The sequence below is a fragment of the Canis lupus genome, chromosome 21 (assembly GCF_048164855.1).
Source record: "Canis lupus baileyi chromosome 21, mCanLup2.hap1, whole genome shotgun sequence".
Lineage (NCBI taxonomy): Eukaryota > Metazoa > Chordata > Mammalia > Carnivora > Canidae > Canis > Canis lupus.
The window spans coordinates 56,342,610-56,362,883 of NC_132858.1; the positions used below are offsets into that span (position 1 = coordinate 56,342,610).

Genomic DNA, 20,274 nt, shown 5'->3' on the forward strand with positions numbered 1-20,274 from the left:
CCGCCCGCATCCCCCCCACCCCGCATCTCCCACCCCCTGCATCCCCCACCCCACCCCCCGCATCCCCCCCCCCCCCCGCATCCCTCCAACCTCCCGCACCCCCACCGGCACCCCCACCTCCCATCCTCCCTACCCCCACCCCCACCCCCCTGTATCCCCCCACCCCCTGCATCCCCCACCCCACCCCCCTGCATCCCCCCACCCCCTGCATCCCCCACCCCGCATCCCCCCACCCCCTGCATCCCCCCACCCCCCCGCATCCCTCCAACCCCCCCACACCCCCACCTCCCATCTTCCCCACCCCCTGCATCCCCCGCCCCCCCGCATACCCCCAAACCCCCACCCCCCACCCCCTGCATCCCCTCAACCCCCCACACTCCTACCCCCTATCCCCCATCCTCCCTACCCCCCATCCCCCCATCCCTCCATCCTCCCTGCCCCTCCACTCCCCACCCCGGGCTGAGGCTTGGTCCCCCTGCAGCCCCGGGTGGGGAGGAAATCTATTCTCGGGGCGTAGGCAGGATGACCGCGGGGGCGGGGGTCCGGGTCTGTCTACAGTAGCCCCGCCCCGGGCGGGCGCGGAACCTCCGGAGAGATAACAGTGCAACCAGCCCTGGCCGAGCCGGGGCGTATCAGGAGGGGCCGGCCGCCTCGCTGCGGTCCCTCCATCCTGTGGGTTGATTTTTCTGGGCCCCTCGCGGTACTTGGAGCCCGCTAGTGACAGGGGGCAGTGGGACGCACCGGCCGGAGGCGACTGACACATTCAATGGGCCGCCTGCCCAGAGCGCAGGGCCTGGCAGCAGCCAACACACGGGCTGCCCCGCGCTGCCTGGCAGGTGCCCCCGACAGGTGACAGGTGCCCCGGACAGTGACAGGTGCCACGCTGCCCGGCAGGTGCCCCGGACAGGCATCCAGCCCCGGGGGGGGGGGGGGAGCATCTCCACAGCGGTGCCCAGGGTGGCCCAAGGCCCTTGGGCTTGTGAAGGACTTTGTCTTCCATTTCCAAGAGGCTGCCCACGAACTGGGAAATCCAATACCTAAGACGTATTTGTCAAGTTGACACTTCATAAATGCGACAGACTGGAGAAGAAACCGTGGCCGTTTCTAAACTACCACTGAAAGCCCCCGCCCACCAGCCTGCCACCTGCCTGGCTCCCTGCAGAGATGCCAAGGACACGCGGGCCCTCCCCACAGCCAGGCCAGCTCCCCCACCCAGGACCTGGGACCTCTGCAGAGATGTGTTGTGAGTGGCCTCCCACACAAGAAGTCACGCCACAGAGGCCACAGAAGAATAATGTCACCCACTCCTACCTGGCTCACCTGGACCGAGGACTAATTCCACAGGATTCCTCCCAAGAAGAGCTGAGAGTTACTGTAGAGCTTTCAACTGAGGCTCGGTCGCTGCCAGGGCCCACACCCCAAGTCCCAGTGCCAGTGGCCCCCCTTCCATCTCAGGGGCTCTCCTGCGTCCTAGAGCATCAGACAGAGGCAGACGCTTCAAAGAGCGAACAGTATTGTGGGTCCCAGCCAGCATCTTGGTTGTGGAGGAGGACGAACGGAGAAGGCGGCACCTCCGGCCTGGCAAGTTGGGAGCAGGTGCCTCTGTGTCGCCCCCAGCGGGACGTGGAGAGGTGGCCCCGGGCGCCACCAGCTCGCTCGTGCCCTCCTCTTGGCACTTGACTGTCCGAGCACTGCTGCCAGGTGCAGTCTCCTCCACAGGGGCCTCCTCAGCAGGGAAGCCAGGACCCCCGGAGTTGCCTGCCTGGGACCCCAAACTCAGCTGGCAAGCGAGCGCCCACCCGGCAGCCCTCCCCTCTGCTGAACGGCTGTGTGCTCTCGGCTCTCCCCCCAACCCCATGGCTTTACCTCCCACGGCAGTTCTCCCCCATTCCATCCGGGAATCCTAAGAGCCCTTGGCTTCCTGGAAGTTACTGGAGCCCACCTGAGCTCAGTGTACAGATGGGCATGATGTGCACCAGAAATTTCTGTTGTGTGTGAGCCAGGTTGTCTGTTTATTACGGCAACTCGAATGGCAAAGATGAAGTCGTGAGGAGTGACACAGAAGGATGTCTGTGCCCTTTACTCGGTTTCCCCCAGAGGGAACATTTTCACAGACCTAGAGTAGGGTTTGCACCCGGGGCATGACACTGGCACACCCGACACTCTGCACATTACCTGTTTTCTAGTACCCGTTTTCGTGTTGTGTTTAGTTCTCTCTCTCTCTCTCTTTTAGATTTTATTTTTTCATTTGAGAAAGAAGCAGAGCACAAGCTGGGGAGGGGCAGAGGAGAGAAGCCGACTCCCCAGGGAACAGGGAGCCCGACATGGGCTGCACCCCGGGGCCCTGATCCTGCCCTGAGCTGGGGCAGCTGCCTCACCGACCACCAAGGGTTAGGGTGGGTGTTTAGCGCTCCACTATCCCCGCCCCTAATCCCTAACCTGGCATCCGCTCATTGGTCTTCAACTTCTCAAATGTGTCATTAAAAACAAAAGCCTTAGACACAGAAACCAATAGTACCTCACCTTCCCCGACGGCCTTGTCTAGTCAGCAGGGTTCCCTGGAGGTTCGGCCGCTCTTCGTAGCAGGTGCTTCTCTGAGAATGGAAAGGACCTTTCGCTTAGCCCAAGCGGGAAGGCCAGCAGGGGGCCGCGCACAGGTCCCGCCCACGGGAGGGGCCCCACCTGGACCCACCACACCCCATCCCCTGACCCCGGGCCTGGCAGGGCAGGCAGGCCCCTCAGCCCGAGAGCCCACCCGAGCTCTGGTTTATCCCAGGGCGTCCGTCTGCTGTTTCACGAGCCTCCCAGACTCTCCAGCCTCCTCCAGAGCCCCCCTTTACTTTCGGGGCTCCCCTCTGGCTTTGCCCCCAGCCTGGTTGTCGCCGTCGCATTGCCCTGCTATTCCTGCACACACACCCCGGCGGTTGTCTTGAGAGGCCGAGGGCCCTGTGAGCACCCACCCCAGGGAGGACCGCGGCTGTTTCCACGCGGAGGCCGCAGCTGCCGCAACCGTGTCGGGGCCAGTACAGAGCGGAGCGCCCGCTGGGCACGACGGGATCACACGGTTAGTCTCCCAGGAAAGCGCCCAGTTGTCTCCTGCAGGGGGAACACTTTCCATCCTGGCGAGCGACGGATGTGAAATCCAGTCTCTCCACAACCTCGCCAGGATTTGATGTTATCCTTATTTTTTTATTTTAGTCATTCTGAGAATTGTGCACTGATCCCCGGTGGCGGTTTTAATTTGCACTTTCCTGGTTCCTGATGGTGTCAGCGCCTTTGATGTGCTTGTGACACTTGGAAACCCTCTTTGGGGTCGTGCTGGCTTGTGTCTTTTCCTAATTTTGTTAAGTGGATCTTTTGGAGCTTTTGTTGTTGTTTGGTGACTGGTGAAGATTCGAGTACTTTGCGTATTCTCTTTGTACACTCTTTGCCGGGTAGGTCGTTTGTTGGCAAATGTTGCAGATATTTTCTTCCAGTCAGTATCTTATTTTCTTGTTTTTGCTTTTATTTTTGTTTTGTCCTTTCATATGAGCTTTCACAGGGAAAAATTCTTTTTGATTTTGATAAGACCAGTTGATCAATTTTCTCTTTTGTAGATCATGCTTTTGTCATCAAATCTAAAAATTTTTGCACTGCCCTGGATCCTGAGGACTTTCTGTATGTTTTCCTTTAAAGTTTTAATATATTTTTTTATTGGAGTTTGATTTGCCAACATATAGTATAACAGCCAGTGCTTGTCCCGTCAAGTGTTCTTTAAAGTTTTGTTGTGTTATGTTCTACATCTAAATTCATGATCCATTTTTAGGCATGATAGTTTGGTGACGCTGGTTTTTGGCTTTTTGTGCTTTTGTGCATTGAAAAGACCATCGTTCCTCCACTAAATTTCTTTTGCTCCTTTGACAGAAGTTAGGTGAGCATATTCGTGTGGGTCCATTTCTGGATGATCTCTTCTGTCCTCGTCACCTCTTTGTCTCTCCCTGCCTGTCAATACTACAGTAGACTTTAATATTGGGTAGAGTGATTTTTCCTACTTGATTCTTCTTTTTTCAAGATTGTTTCAGCCATTCTAAGACCTCTGCATGTCCATAAAAATTTTAGAATAAGCTTGTCTGTGTCTGCAAAAAAATACTGGGATTTTGATGGGGATTGCCTTAAACCTATAGATCAAGCTGGATCCTGGCATAGCCTCTGTCCTTGGAGCGCACTTGGGTCAGGCTCCTCTGAGTCTTCTTTCTAATGGGACCCCATTCCTACCAACTCAGTTTCACGAAAATCCTGTATTCTCGGTGTTATGGACCAAATGTCTCCTGTCCCCCTAAATTCGTATGTTGAAGCCACACTCCCAGTTTGATGGTGTTAATAAGGTGGGGCCTTTGGGAGGACTTCAGGGTTAGGTGAGGTCTCGGGGGTGGGGCCCGCGTTAGGATTCCTGCCCTTGTGGGAGCTAGATCTGGCTTCTTCTCTCTCTCCACCAGTGAGAACACAAGGAGAAAACAGCTTGTAGCTTCTCACTGGAATTCACCCACCTGGCTCCCCTCCCTTTTCGGGAGCTTGGTTTGCTTTACTGTTGTGGCTCAATACACTTTGCCGCCCACCTCTCCTCACCATCTACCTCTTCCCTCTTCCAAGCAGCGTGACCAAGAACCGTCACGAAAGGGGAGAAATCCTGTAACAGAGGCAGCGCCCTCAGTTCATGCTTTGCTCAGAGTTCTTGTCGTGAGTGGGTGCTGAATTTTGCCAGACGCTCTGTGTCCGTTCATGGAATCCTATGATCTTTCTGCTTCAGCGTATTCCTTGGTGGATTACACACATTGATTCGTGGGTGTTGAACTAGCCTTGCACGCCTGTGACAAATCCTACCTAGTAATAGAATCTAGTTCTTTCTGTACATTGTCTGACTGCTAACATTTGGTTCAAGATTTTTATATCTAGGGGCTCCGGGGTGGCTCAGTCAGTGAAGCGTCTGCTTCAGCCCAGGTCATGATCGCAGGGTCCTGAGATCAAGTCCCACATCGAGCTCCCTGCCCTGTAGGGAGTCTGCTCCTGCCTCTGCTGCTTCCCCTGCTTATGCTCCCTCTCTCTCAAACAAATAAATAGATAAATCTTAAAAAAAAAAACAAAAAAACACTTGAGACTTTATCTGGCTTTCTGAAAATTATTTTATTCATTAATTAAATGGACAAATATAAAACTACATTATCATGCTAATTATGTATAAATAGTAGCAAAATTTATAAAATAAGAAAATTCAGTCTGATTATTTTAAATTTTCTGTTAAGACTACTAAGCTAAATGTTAAAATTACACAGTTTTACCTAAACGATACAAAATAATAAATGTATAATATTATGAATTTCAATTTATGCAAAAAATATTAGCAAAAGTTTTAAACTGGCAAATGCTACCTTGCTTTTACATTAAATGCTTACAGTCTTAAGGCATAATAAATTAATCTTTTTCTTAGTATAAACTGTCACAATATTCTGGAGTTAAATTATTTTGAAACAGAAAAAATTATTTCTACAAAGATTACAGGACCCAATAATGGAAAAGACTTTGCATTTCTTTAAGAGTCTAAATAGTTGATTTCAATCAAAATGTCACCGATGGAGACTAACACAGGAACTGGTGACGTCGGATGACGGGCTGGGAGGAAGTGGCTGGTTCCAAGACCCTGGGACATCCCAGGCCAGCAAGACGCCCAGCGACCCTGTGCCTCACATCCCAGAGAAGCACAGGAAGCAACACCAACACTCAGACTCAGACCAGCTCTGCAACAGTGATGTCAAATCGGCTCGATAAGAAATTATTTCATAAGAATCTATCTTCGTAAAATATAGCAGGAGCCTCCTAAATACAGTTGTCATGTAGTCAGATGCTACTCAGCCGTCGGAAAGCGATCCTAGGTGCGTATCAGGTGGGGTTCAGTTGAGCTCTGCTGGCGTGGAGGCCGGTGGAGACGTGCTTGCCCCTGTAATGCAATGGGAAGAGATGACTACTGGAGAGAGATACAAAGATGACATTTTTTACGAATTAAGATTTTTAACCCATTAATTTTAAGTAACGGAAAGAACATATTTCTGTTCTTATATTCGAGGACCAGTCCTGAAGTCTCTATGAAAATGTAACTCGGGGGGACGCCTGGGTGGCTCAGCGGGTGAAGTGTCTGCCTCGGCTCAGGTCATGATCTCAGGGTCCCGGGATGGAGTCCTGCCTCGGGCTCCCTGCTTCTCCCTCTTCCTCTGCTCCTCCCCCTGCTTGTGCTTCTCTTTGTCAAATGAATAAATAAAATCTTAAAAAAAAAAAAAAAAAAGAAAGAAAAGAAAAGAAAATGCAACCTCACAGAGATCATGACTTTAGCTATTTGTGGGAATTAACAGGAGAGTGAAACGTTTCTGATCCTCCTCTAGCTGCGAGCCCCTCACTTCTGTAGGACTTTACACGGCCTCTGGATTCCTTGGGGTGAGATCCGGGGTGAGACAGGAAATCTCAGGGAACAGAGCCTCAGTGAACGCGGGCTGTGGGGCATACTTCACCTTGAACGTCCCCGGCACCCTCGCCCTCGGGCACCTCCAGGTCGGGGTCAGACTCTGCACCCTGGCGCCCGTCGGGCTCTTGCAGGGACGGAGCCGGCAGGGTCGCCCCGGGGGCCTGCGGGGTCCTCTTGTCTGCGTCCACTCGCTGCTGCAGCCACTCGTCCTTATACCCATTGCTGATAAGTTTGGAAAAGTTTGTGGGTGAACTGGCTTTTTGACTAGGCCTCAAAAAGAGAGAAATTCATGTCAAACTTCAGTGCAAAGGTCAATTAACGGTAGTTCCGACCACATCTCAGCGAGTGAGCCGGTAATAGCCAGGATGCGTTCTTGTTCCTCAAAACATAACAGAGATATTCCTCTCTCTCTCTTTCTCTTTCAATCTCGATGTCCCTCTTCCCAATTTTTAAAGTTGATTTAATTAATTAATTTACTGAAGCCATCTGTATGCTCAACGTGGGGCTTGAACTCAGGACCCCAACAAGCTGCACTCCCAGCGGCGGCCCCCCTTCCCCTGGGAGCCCCAGGTAACGTACTCGCAGCCATCCCTGCACATGGTGGGAGCTTGCTCCGTTGTTTTCAAAACCTTTCCCGTGAGCGTGAGCGCACTAGAGGATACCGTGGCATTTCTTGGGGAAAACACCCGCTTCCCTGGGAGGTGGTGGGTTGCCCGGACGCTACCATCTCTTTACCAGATGGTCCTTTTTCTCGACTAGCTCTTCCTCCACATTAAAGGTGAGCTGTCCTGGGGGTGCCTGGCTGGCTCCATCACGCTCCACGGAGCGTGCGACTAGTGACCTCGGGGTCGTGAGTTTGAGCCCCTGGGTGTGCAGATGACGTCAATAAATAAACTTTAAAGAGAAGATTATCTGCTGCTTCTCTGCACTGCTTTGCCTTTGTCTGTTGCTCACTCGGGGGCCACTCGTTGGCAGGCGCAGAGTGCTCAGGGTGCAGGGACCCTGACGTGGAGGGGGCACCCAGGCCTGGGAGCAGGACCGTGGCACAGGTGGCACGCCTGAGTTGCTGTGTTGTGAAGGGTCGCCTGCTGGCTCCCCTGCTCCCCCAGTGGCAGCGTGGGAACCCCACCTGCTGCCCCATTCGCTGTGCTCACTGACCCGTTGCTCCCCACTGCCCCAGACCAGGGCCTGTTTGAGGAATTCATGGGACAGTTAGTGACACAACTTCTGGCACTCACTGGGGTTCTGAGACAGTGAAGAGAAGCTAAGGTCTAGGGCTTCACTCCCCGAGTGCCAGAGCCCCGAATGTAGAGCCCGAGCGACAAAAGCGGCTGCGGACACACGGTCCAAGCCCTGGTGACAGGACACATCCGGATGGGGCCATGCACACATGTGGGGCGGTGGCCCTGAATTTAAAAGGTAAGGACGGGGTCCCCGGCGGGGGCCTTAGGCAGGACACAGGCTCACGGGACGGAGCAGCCTGTTGGAGACGTTCCGTACCCACACAGCACAGGCGTGGAAGGGGAGCAGCTGTGCTCCACGGGGGCACGACCCCCACGCTGGCGGGCAAGGCTGGGCCACAGGGCTGTGACAGCAACGAGCTGTCACCAAAACGTGTTCCCAGGAAGAGAGCATCATGAGGCCGTCAGCCCAGAGCCGTGTTGCCATTCCTGGGACTCTGTCCTCGGGACGCTGGATGCAGAGGCCCACACCCAAACCTGACCCAGGTGGCGTGGGCACGGCCCAGGTGACTTACATGGGAGGGAAGGAGACTCTGCTTCCTTCGGGGTCTTTGGGGCCGAGCGGGGTCCCCACTTTGCTTGGGTACTTGGAGTTAATGGCTGGTAGCCTCACCTGTTGCAAGAAGCACACAGAACCCTGTTTGGGGGACAGGCATCCCGACGCTGGCAGAGGACATTCCCCGACCGTGGAACCAAACAAACGGGGCGGGAACACTTGGGCAGGCTCATCGTTCCCCCGGCCCAAACCACAGGAAGACGCACTGAGCAAGAGTCCCAGCTGCCCCCGGGGTCCCAGGGCAGCGGCTCTGCCCGGTTGCGCAGAGGCTGGGAGGCTTGGGGCCCACGGAACAGCTCTGTTCCTTCACGGCTGTGCAGCTGACACATTCGGCAAAACCCGGAGAACAGTGCTTGGTAAAAAAAAAAAAAAAAAAAAGTGCATTTCCTGCGTGTGCGTTACACCCTAACAAAGTAGGTCGGGGGGGATGCTACAGGAAAACGAAAGAAAACCCACAAAAAGCAAAAAAAAAAAAAAAAAAAAAAAAAAAAGCTAGCACATGGGGAGGCACCCAGGCATTTCTAGGGAGGAAAGGAGGCCCTTCGGGAAGGGGTTACGCTCCAGCCCAGCACCCCGCGGGTGAGCGGCCGTCCTCGGTAATACGGGCTTGGGTCTGGCACGAGGGGGAGCACGGCAGGGACAGCCAGGCCCTCCCCACGGGGCGCCCCCCAACCCTGGCTGGCACCCCGCACCCTATTCCTGGAGCTCAACCAGCTACCCTGCTGGTGTCTGTCACCACAACCGGCTTGCTCCCTGCCTCCTTGCTTCGCACACTCATCGGGCCCCACACGGTGGGGGTGAAACCCCACTGGACCCGCGGCTCGGACAGCATGTAGTGTCTCCAAGGTCCCCTAGATGCACACGGTGGCGGAGGTTAACACCCAGGACCCCTTCATCGCTCCATGTTTGGGCACTTAGCGTATCACCAAGACTCTGGACCTGATCCTAAAAACAGTGTGTTTCATGGATCATGCAGAGGACCCGAACCCAGAACCTGAGCCAGAGGAAAACCGGGCAGCCCATGGGAGACGACCAACACTCTATGTGGTGTTGAACTGCATGAGTCCGCAGACAAACTGCCAGGGTTTCTCCTCAAACCAGGACACAGAGAAGCCAAGCCTGGGAGTCGGGCGCAGAGGTTCCGGGCACCCACTGGCACCCAGGCTGGGAAAACCACTGTTTGCCTCACAAGGCCTCCGAGCTGGAGCCCCAGGGGGCAGTGCTCAGCCCAGGACAGCGGGGAAGGCCTCTGAATCGAGATAGCCAACCACAAGGCCACCAACTGCAGAGGGCCCCCGAGCTCCTAATTTCTCTTTTAAAATACAAATCCCCAGGGCTCCTGGTGGCTCAGTGGGTCAAGCATCCGCCTTTGGCTCAGGTCATGACCTCAGGGTCCTGGGATCAAGTCCTGCATCGGGCTCCCTGCTCAGCAGAGAGCCTGCTTCTCCCTCTGCCCCTCCTCACACCCCTGCTTGTGCTTCCTTGCTCACTTTATCTGAAATAAATAAATAAAATCTTAAAAATAAAATAAAATAAAAAATAAAATAAAATAAAATAAAATAAAAATTAAATTAAATTCCAATCCCCAAACAAGCCTCTCACCCTGGAGCCAGCTGCTCTTGGTGGTCAAATACCCCCAGGAGCTTTGTACTGGAGAAAAGTATCACTTCTCTCCCCTTATGATCAATAAGGAGTCTTCCAGGGAGATCTTCAGTTAGACACGACAGGTTTAGGGAATGGATAATGAGTAAATACAGGATGTCCTTCCTACACATGCCGGAGGCTGCCCTAGACAAGCATTAAGCAGCTAAAACTCACTTTCTACAAGGTCATCTTACCTGGTGGAGTCAATACGTATAAAAAGGAAAAAAACGGAGTATTATCATGGCCTCTTGCCCTTTAGTCGATTCAAATTTAAAATACAGAACTGGGGGCAGCCCGGGGGGCTCAGCGGTTGAGCATCTGCCTTTGGCTCAGGGCGTGACCCCGGGTCCCGGGATCGAGTCCCACGTCAGGCTCCCTGCATGGAGCCTGCTTCTCCCTCTGCCTGTGTCTCTGCCTCTCTGTGTCTCTCATGAATAAATAAAATCTTTAAAAAATACATACATACACGCATACAGAACTGGGCGCCTGGGTAGCTCAGTGGGTTGAGCGACCGCCGCTGGGTTTCAGCTCAGGCCCTGATCCCAGGGAGGTGCGATGCAGCCCGTGTCGGGCTCCCTGCCCCTCCCTCCCACACGTGGGCTCTCTCTAAAATGAACACGTCTTTTTAAAAAATAAAATACAGAGCCGTGTCGCGGTTCTGCTCTCCGTTTGGCGGCCACAGCGACAGCTGACAGCCGTGTGGAGCCGCAAGCCCCGCAGGGCAGGCGGCCACTCACCTTTCTCTTCTCCTTCTCGCGTTCCTCTGCCTCCCTTTGCCAAACTGTTTTCACGTCAAAGTCGAAGGGCCCTCTTCTGGACTCATAGCTACCGTTGGCCGGCTCGGGGTGAAACTCTTCGTAAACCATGTAATCGGGCATGGAAACGTTGGGGATCCTGCAGAGACGGGGCACAGCGCCCACCTGAGGCCACTCCCTCCCCCTCCTCCCCACTCCCTCCCCTGCCCCTGCCTCCCCTCCCTCCTCCGTCCCCCCTCCCTCCTCTTTTCCCTTCCCTCCTTCACATTTATCATTTCACAGGATCATTTAATAGCACTACCGTTTTTTTCTGTTTTCTGTTTGAAGGTCGTTTTTAAAAAGATTTTATTTATTTAATTTTAGGGAAAGAGAGAGATGGGGGAGCGTGTGAGTAGGGGAAGGGGCAGAGGGAGAGAGAGAGAATCCCAAGCAGATTCTGCCCTGGGCTCGTCCCATGACCCTGAGATCAGGACCTGAGCCGAAATCAAGAGTCGCCACTCAGTGGACTAAGCCACCAGGCGCCCCCACCGGTCATGTTTAATGTAGTATGTAAACTTCCAGCCTGGTTTCCTGTCTCCACTGGAAAGCACTCAGGCCTGGAGCAGGGGCAGGGGGCGGGGATGTGCACCCGCTGCATTCTCCTAGTCACCATCGCCCTCACTGCCCAAGGGCTAAGGGCTGGGGCTTCACCCTGGCAGCAGTGAGGGGCACGGAGGGGGCAGGGCCTGGGCAAGGTGCGGGCCCGCAGCTGGGGGAGGGGAGGGAGGCCCTCGGGGTGCAGTGCTCAGAGCAGGGAGTACAAAGAGCCAGAAGGGGCTCCCGCTGCCCCTGACCCAGAGGGAGGACAGAGGCAGGTGGGAGGCCCCCCAAGGAAGCCAGGGGCGAGGCCAGGGAGCAGAGGTCAGAGGCTGGGAATGCAGGCTAGGGACCCCTGAGGAGAAGCCACCGCAGGGACAGCAGCTGGACCCCCCTATATTTCGGGCTCTGTACGGGCTGGGAAAGGCCCCAGAGACCGAAGGGGCAGGAACTCTCCACGGAAGGCCAGTTTCCACCGCAGCTCCCAGCTCCCGACTTTTCACTGGAGGAAACTGTCTCCTGTACCAACCCCCACTTCACACCCTCTGAGCACCAGGAGGCCTGGACCGTTGACAGGGACCCATGGGGTGGGAGGGGCAGCAGTGCTCTCTGCTCCCCCATGGGGCCCAGCGGGTGGGCAGTGTGAGGCGGAGGCAGGGAGGGGCCGGGCCTCCTGATCTTCCCACAACACCCTGCAGCAGCGGCCTCCTGGGCTGCACAGGGCTGCGCAGATGCTCAGAGGCACCCCTGGCCTCGTGTCCAGGTAGGGGACAGGCTCTGGGACGGACAGGCAGTGCGGTAAGCTGGCCCCCGGGGGCCTGGGGTCTCTGGAAGCTCCTCCTGGGACATGCAGGCCCTCTCCTCTCTGCTTTGCTCAAATCAGAGCTCCGCTGTGTTGGCCGAGTGTGAGTTTTAGATTCCGGGGGGACGGGAACCTCAAGGACAAAACGGCACGTGACCCCAGACACAGGCTTCAGGGACATGGGGTGACAGCTCACACACATCTGGGCTCCTGCCCCAGGCTCCACTGTGAAGCCTCCTGGGAGGGGTCTGGAGGCTAGGGCGTGCATGCCCAAGCACGGGAATTTCTAGGCCTTGCAGACGTTCTGGGGGACGTGGCGTCCCACAGGAACTTGGGAGTGCCTGCATTTCTGGCTTCACAGGGCACCTGCATCCAGCTGCTGGTTATAGGGGCACAGGGGACACAGCTTGAAGCCGAGGCCCCGAGGCAGCCCCAGAGGTCTGGCACTGGCCCCGGCTGGGATCCTGTTGGCCGCGCCCCCTGAGCAGCCCCCCTGAGCCGCTCCCAGGGCTGTACCACCCCTCTCCGTGTCCCTCGGGATACTCACTGTCTCTGCTCGGCCGTGGGCGGCTTGCTGTGGTGCACGTACCAGTCTGGCAGGGAGTAGGCCACCGGGGAGCCCTTCTTGGCCCCAGACACGAAGTGTTTCAGCAGATCTCAAAGCCAAAGAGACACGGCGTGAGCGTGCAGCGCAAGAGCAGGCAGGTGACCACATAGCGGGGACTGTGACTTCTCCCGGGGTCAGCCCAGTCCCGGGGTCCCCAGAGCTTGCCCTGCTACGGAGCTGGCACCCACGTGTGCTGACGTCCACCATTCAGGGGACAAAACTCCTCGGGTCCCCGGGGGGGTGCCTGCTGGCTGCGCTCTCAGCTACCCTCCTCATGTCCGACTGCTCGCTGCCACTGTTCTCACACAGCGGGGAGTGGGCGAGGGGACGTGGTCATCAGGGCCTCCGCTTGGAGCCACCGAGGGGGACAGAGCACAGGCTCCTTCGTGTCTGAGACCCACCAGCTCAGGAGCCACCTGCCCGCTCCGAGGCTTCCGGCCCTCCCGCCACAGCCTCCTCCAAGCCGGGGGCCGGCCCTGCCTGCTAACAGGCCAGCAGATCCCACGTCTCAGGATCAGTAGATGTTTAACACTTTGTTTTGCGTTTGATTTTGAAACATTTCAGACCCAGAGAAAAGTTGCAAGAACGGCCGGGATCCCCCAGCTCCCCCCGTGCTCACATCTGCTTGCTTTCTTCCTCCCTTCTCCCTGCCTCCTTGGGCATTGTCACTGTCACTGCTGTTTTGGAGCAGTTTGGCGACCTCTCGCAGACCTGTGGCCCCTCTGCCCCCATGAACTTGGACGGAAGGTTCCGGAAGGCGGGTGCTACACAGTCACGGTGCCTGGATGGCATCAGCACTGATGTCCCGATGCCATCCTCTTATCTAGCGTGAGATCCCTTAGCGGGAGGCCGGGGGACAGGGAGAGGCCGGAGGAACGTGGAGGCCCTGTCCTGGGCATGACACGGAGCGGGCTGGGTGGGGTGGCCTGGCTCCTGGACACCCAGGCCCAGTGTCTCAGGGGGACCCGTGACGGACACTGATGGCGGCCAGGACAAGGGGAGGACAGGCGGTGGCTCTCGCGTCCCTCAGCACTAGGGCCACCGTCCCAGGGGGACCCCTGCCTCAGTGGCCGTCCCTAAGACGTCCTCGCTTAAACTGTGGGCCACGGCGGATGCTCCTCAGCCTCGTCTGAATCTCGTCTGTGGCCTATGTCGCCACCACAGGACAGCCCTGACGAGGGCCACGCAGGACCCCGCTGGTCACCCCGAGGGGCCAGGGAGCTGCAGGCACAACCCCCCGGGGGGCGGACGGTGGCCCGAGCCCCTCGGCAACCCACCGCGGGCTGGGAGCGGGTGACCCTGCGACGGTGCAATATCCCAGGCTGTGCCGTGACCCTGGATGTCCACTGGCCTGGGGCGGGACGTCCGCGTCACAGGCAGCTCCTCGCAGAGGCAGCGAGGGGCCCTGGGGTGGCGGCGCTGCTTACCGGGCCGGCCGCCTTGCTTGGCCAGCTTCACGTACTCCGAGTCTGTGTCTTTCACCCAGTACCTCCGCGGCCCAGGCACGTGCCCGTGGGGAGGCTCCCTCAGGCCACTGAGGCCTGGGATCTGGGAGGCCGGCGGCGCGTCCACGGGCTTCTCCGACCGCTTCGCGGGAAGGTGGTAATACCAGTCTACAGAGAGGAGAGCGAGGAGCGCTCAGGTGGGCCTGCGCCCCTGCCCACGACGAGCCACGCCAGGCCGGGGTTGCGCCCACGGGACACGGGCACGGGAGAAAGCGCCTCTTTGGAACACCTGCAGCGGCAGCAAGCCAGCGGCCTCCCGCAGGAGGGGCAGCTCCCCGAGCACCGGCCGCACCTCTGCCCCCGGGGGCACGGCCCCCTCCAGGAGTCCAAATCCCCTGTGTGTGGCCCATGTTCCCCCCCGCGGGCCCGGGAGCAGCCTGCGTTTCCGCTACATCGGGGAGCACACGTGCCTGCACAATCCCGGGTCACGCACAGCGCAGCAGGCCAGGCGGGGTGTGTGGCAGGACCGGCCCAGACCTGCTGCCCCGGCACGCTAAGGACACCGAGACACAACGTCTGCCCTGAAGCAGCGGCCTGGGTGTGCACGGCGGCATCTGGCAGCAGCGGGACGAGGCCCCCAGCCCTCTGCCCCTGCGGCCGTGCTTGAGGCCATGGAGGGACCCCCTGAGCCAGAGGTCACAGGTGCACGGACACAGGAGGTGCCCAGGACCACGGAGCCGCACCCCTGCAGTCGCCGGTGGGCCCACGGAGCTGGGGCATGAGGGGTGCAGATGGGGCGGGGAGGCAGGGCATCACCTCTGTGGGCGGCCCTGAGTGGGAGGTGCCACCAGGGAGGGGGAAGGCCACCTGCTGCCCACCCTTCCTCCCCCTCCCTGCTCTGAGCCCCACGGACAGAGGCGCCCCGGGCAATGAGGGGACCACGGTGCTGGCAGAGCAGACACCCAGGACAGCCCCGCAGACCGCTCTGTGACCACCGGGCTCCGTGGGGAATGAGAGGTGGATACAGAACCCCAGGGACCCGCACTACCCAGTGTCTACTTATGGTCCCCAGAGGGAAGAGATGGGGACACTCGGGCTTCTGTGAAGACATTTTTAGGTGAGATCAACATTTACATCAGTGGACTTTGAGTAAAACAGACCACCGTCCATCACGTGGGTGGGCCGCATCTAATCAGTTGAAGACCTTAAGAGAAAAAGACTGAAGTCCCCCCACCCCGGCCCAGGGAGGAGGAAACGCTGCCTCCAATGCCTCCAATAGCCTTTGGGCTCTCGAGGCAACATCAGCTCCTCCCTGGGTCTCCGGCCCTGCGGGCTTTGGACTTACCCAACTCCACAACTGTGTGAGCCACTTCCTTAAAATAAACCTCTCCACAGACAGATGTTAATAGACAGGTGATAGACAGATAGCTGACGGTGATAGAGAGAGAGACGCGCTGTTGGTTCTGCTGCCCTGGAGACTTTAATACCGCAGGTGATGGGAAACTGTGCTGAATAGATTATGTCAACCTGGGTGGCTCGGTTGGGTGAGCGTTGGGCTCTTGGTTTTGGCTCAGGTCATGATCTCAGGGTCGTGGGATCAGGCTCTGTACTCAGCTTGGAGTCTGCTTACGATTCTCTCTCTGCCCCCCCCCCCCCCCGTGCGCTCGCTCACTCTCAAAAAAATAAGAATTTAAACAAAACTACTGTACGTAACACACAAGGATCCCATGAACAACTGTCCTCCAAAGGGAAAAGCTTACACATCCAATTTCTACTTCTAACGCTTGGTTCACTGCATAAAAATGAATCATATTCAACATAAGAAAATATTTGAAGCTCTAAAGGACAGCAATGAGCTAAATAGAGATTTGTAGTTTTGAGAATGAAAAATAAGTATTAGGAAAGGTTTAAGAATGGAGCAGAAGTTCACAGGAGGAAGAGCTCGGGCAGCTTCCTACTCGGATCACATTCAACTCAAATATTCTCTCTTAGAGGGAGGACGTGCACTTCTTGCTTTATTTTTCCTCTCAGTGTTTTGCTTACTAATTAATCCATGGAGGACAGTATATCTTCCAGTTCTCATTACGGGAAGCCTCAGGCAGGCACTGAACTCCACTCCAGGCACTGATAGCTGCGTGCAAAGGCGCTCGTGCGCACACACGCACACACACGCAGGCCGAAAGGAACCAGAACGGTCCTGTAGCCTCAGCACCTAGAATTATTAGGACTCGCACGGCAATTATTACCAGCACTACGACGACCAGTCTCCTTCTGCTTGTTTGGCTCCATCGGCAGCACTGGGCCTCACGTGGATTTCTCTCTCTTTTTAAACATCTATTTACTTAATTGTCAGAGCTTGAGCGGGTGGGGTGGGGGGGCGTGCAGCAGACTCCCCAGGGAGCGTGGACGCAGATGCAGGATTCCATCTCACAGCCCGAGATCACGACCCCAGCAGAAACCCGCGGCCAGGCCGGTGCTGGCGGGACTGAGCCACCGGGGTGCTTGTCTTCTGTTTCCGGGTGTGGCCTCCAAGCGTCCTCACCCGCAGGAGAGGAGCTCCCTTTGCTACCCATGAGGCAAGAGGTTAGGGGGGCAGGCAGCGACCCCAGGGGCTCACGAGGGCTGATGGCCATGCTCCTGCCTTCAGAGTCTGGGCCGAGGAGCCCCCACAGGACGTTTCCTCCGAAAACTGTCTGGGCTTCAATGTGCACGTCTATGAACCGCGGATACTGATGCCACCTCGGGCTGTTCTGAGGGTAAACGCTAGTGTATAAAAGTGCCGGGGCCTTGCAGTGTCCGCTTGGGCCGTGTACACAGGGAGGCCACCCTCCAAGGCGTGCAGCAGTCACAAAAGGCTGAGAGCCTGTGGTGAGGAGGGGAAGCGGCCAGCTCCCCGCCCTGCCCCACCCGGGTCCCAGCAGAGCCACCACGTCACCAGAGGTGGCCACATCTAGCTGGATCCCAAGCTCATCTGGGAACCAAAGGCCAGGCTTCCTTACACTCAGAGCAGACGTGAGCCCCGCGGGGGCCCGCCAGCTTCCCGCACAGCCGCGGAGACCCCTGTGCGTCCAGAGGGGAGGGGAGAAGGCCCAGGGCCGCAGGGGCCTCCAGCTGTGTTCCCTGTCCAGCCACTAGAACCCCCAGGCGTGGCTGAGCTGGTGCGGGGACAAGAGCGCCGCGGGGTGCAGCTGGAAGAGGCCGGGCCTGCACCCAGGGGAGCGCCTGAGGCTCACCTAGGGTCTGACTACCAGGACGCAGGACGGCTTCCCATGCGGCCTCCAACAGGAGTCAGCAGTAGGAAGCCTGCTTTCCTTTGTAGAAAATAGAGTAGATGGGCTGGGCTGTGTTTGGTTTTTCTTTTTCTTCCTTTTCTCTTCCTGTTTCCCTTTAAGTGGCTCTGACCCTGGGGTACAGGAGCTGCTTTCTTTGCCCCCCCACCCCACCCCAGGCCCGCAGAGTCAGGGTGCACAGCCCCATTCCCAGGTCACTCACCGCAGGGAGCGTAGCGGCTCGCAGTGGCGCCCTGCAGCTCTTTGCTTGTGTTCCTCATGCTGGGGTCGCGCTGGGCCCGGTGAGGCCTCTTCCACGGCTCTCAGTCCACCTCCACCTGGCAGGCACGCGAGCGAGCGTCTCATGGTCGGGGACAGGCGTGCATGAGCACGTGGGTATGCCGCAGGGGCCTATGCATGCTGGTATACAGCAGGAGCACAGCCATGCCCTGTACACACCACCCAGGCAGGCGGGTGCACAGCAGGGGACAGAGGTAGGTCATCCTGGGTATACGGTAGGGACCTACACACATTCGTGTAACAGGGCGCGTCCACGCAGGCACAGGACCGGGCGCACACACTCCGGGGTACAGCGGGGACGTCCACGCAGGCACACGCACTCCGGGTACAGCAGGGCGCGTCCACGCAGGCACACGGCCGGGCACACGCACTCCGGGTACAGCGGGCGCGTCCACGCAGGCACACGGACTCCGGGGTACAGCAGGGCGCGTCCACGCAGGCACACGGCCGGGCACACGCACTCCGGGTACAGCGGGCGCGTCCACGCAGGCACACGCACTCCGGGTACAGCAGGGCGCGTCCACGCAGGCACACGGCCGGGGCGAACACACTCTGGGGTACAGCGGGCGCGTCCACGCAGGCACACGGACTCCGGGGTACAGCAGGGCGCGTCCACGCAGGCACACGGCCGGGCACACGCACTCCGGGTACAGCGGGCGCGTCCACGCAGGCACACGGACTCCGGGGTACAGCAGGGCGCGTCCACGCAGGCACACGGCCGGGGCAGCGGGGAATCCGGCGGCGGGAGTCTCGGGCAGGGCCGTCCAGGTCCGGGGCGCGCCGGCCCCGCCCACTCACCTGCAGCCGGGGTCTCGGGGTTGGGGCCGCGGCGCCCAGGCGGCTCTCCCAGCGGCGGGCCCCGGGCGCCCGGCCCACCCCGCACTCCCGGGGGGCGGAAGCGCAGCGCCCCGCGTCGTCCTGGCAACGGCCGGGCGGCCAATGGGTGGACGCGGCGGGAGCGCCCGCAGCCAATCGGAGAGGCCTGCGGGAGCCGGCCGGCCAATCAGGGCGAGGGGCGGGCGGGGCTGGGGGCGGCGCCCTGCTCCCGAGGGGCCCCACCCGGGGAGTTGCCGCGGAGGACAACCAGCGGCGGGCGGGCTCGCCAAGCTCCGTGGATCTACGGCGGTTTTTAAAAAGGGCGAATGGGAGCTGCTGGCTCAGCTGGGGGAACAGGGGATTCTGGATGTTGGGCGGTGACTTCGAGCCCCACCCTGGGCGCCGAGATTGCGAAAAACAAAACACTTTAAAACTAAACTTTAGGGCAGCCCGGGCGGCTCAGCGGTTAGCGCCGCCTTCGGCCCAGGGCGTGACCCCGGGTCCCGGGATTGAGTCCCGCGTCGGGCTCCCTGCATGGGGCCTGCCTGTCCCCCTGCCTGTGTCTCTGCCCCTCTGTCTCATGAATACATAAAATCTTTAAGAAAAAATAAATAAGTAAAAAGAGGAGGAATAAATGCTCGGTAGAGCAGCAAAGGGCCTGTTTGCCAACTGTGTGTCAATAGTGACGTGATCATGTAAACGTCCTTCCTCTTACCCTCTGTTTTCAGGAGGTTTTTTAAAAAAACACTTTTTTAAAGCCTTCGGCCGTGTTTCTGCGGAAAAGTGTTCAGATTTCTGCGGGCCCCCTGCCCCCAGTGCGGACCTGCGGCCTCTGGGTTGGGGACCTGCACAGGTGCAGGCGGAGGGTGCGGAGCCAGGTGGCCAGAACCGGGCTGCAGTGACCGAGCGGCCCTGACTGCGGTTCACCCGGCTCTGGGCCGGGATCCTGCAGACTCCTCGGGGCTGCCCTGGCACGTGTGGGCCCCACTGTGTAGAGGCGCTTGGGTGGCCATCAAGAATGACGGGCCTCCTTTTGCATAGGTCACAGCCTCATCTGCCTAGGGGATTGCGGATCAGGAGAAGGTTGGTTCTGGGAGTAGCTGATCATAATACACCTGAGACGAATTCAGCACTGTGAGATCACTCACACCAGAATTAATTTTTTGTTTTAATTTAAAATAATGAGGGGCCCTGGGTGGCTGTGTGATGGAGCGTCACCTTCCACTCCAGGCCTAATCTAGGGGTCGTGCTCCCCGCAGGGAGCCTGCTTCTCCCTCTGTTTATGTCTCTGCGTCTTTCTGTGAAATAAATTAATAAGTACATACATACACAAATTCTTTTAAAAACATTTAAAATAACAAATAGAATAGTTGATCCTACTAAACTGCAGTGGGCCTAGCAACTATCTTTCTCTGTTTCAGAAGTGGGTTAATAGAAGAGAGAAGAATTCACAGAAGTTGACAGTGTTCCCTAGGAATGGATATCATAATTCAAAAACTGAATTTCTCTTGCTCATCATTCCCTTAGGAGAAAGTTTCCACTTCCGAAGAGCGCTTGAAAGCACAGTGTTTGCAGACATCAGATCAAATGAGAGTTTAGGTAGGGCACAGGACAGGTGAAAACACGACACAGGATAATCTGCTTAGAATGAGCATATCTCATTTCCTCTGCTTCATCACAGGTGGGCTTTCTGTGCCATAACAGCTCTGAGGGTTTAGAAGGATTCAGATGTCCTCACATATAAGCCCACTTATGCACATTTTATGTGATTTT

General features: G+C 57.6%; 1 protein-coding gene across 4 annotated transcripts; it reads right to left on the reverse strand.

Moving 5' to 3' along the window:
• Window positions 1–5,123: 5,123 nt before the first annotated feature.
• C21H7orf57 (chromosome 21 C7orf57 homolog) lies at window positions 5,124–18,609 on the reverse strand. Of its 4 annotated transcripts, none has more exons than XM_072791779.1 (8): window positions 18,484–18,609; window positions 17,609–17,723; window positions 14,099–14,284; window positions 12,612–12,720; window positions 10,669–10,825; window positions 8,247–8,344; window positions 6,537–6,712; window positions 5,124–5,971 (listed from the first exon to the last, which is right to left on the reverse strand). In XM_072791779.1, exons 2-8 carry the CDS (start codon window positions 17,664–17,666, stop codon window positions 5,925–5,927), a joined length of 831 nt encoding a protein of 276 aa, XP_072647880.1. In that variant the 5' UTR covers window positions 17,667–17,723; window positions 18,484–18,609; the 3' UTR covers window positions 5,124–5,924. The 4 variants fall into 4 exon arrangements, with proteins under 4 accessions (XP_072647880.1, XP_072647879.1, XP_072647878.1 ...); XM_072791778.1 differs by having other exon boundaries at window positions 6,537–6,754; XM_072791777.1 differs by having other exon boundaries at window positions 6,537–6,760.
• Between the last annotated feature and the right edge of the window lie 1,665 nt (window positions 18,610–20,274).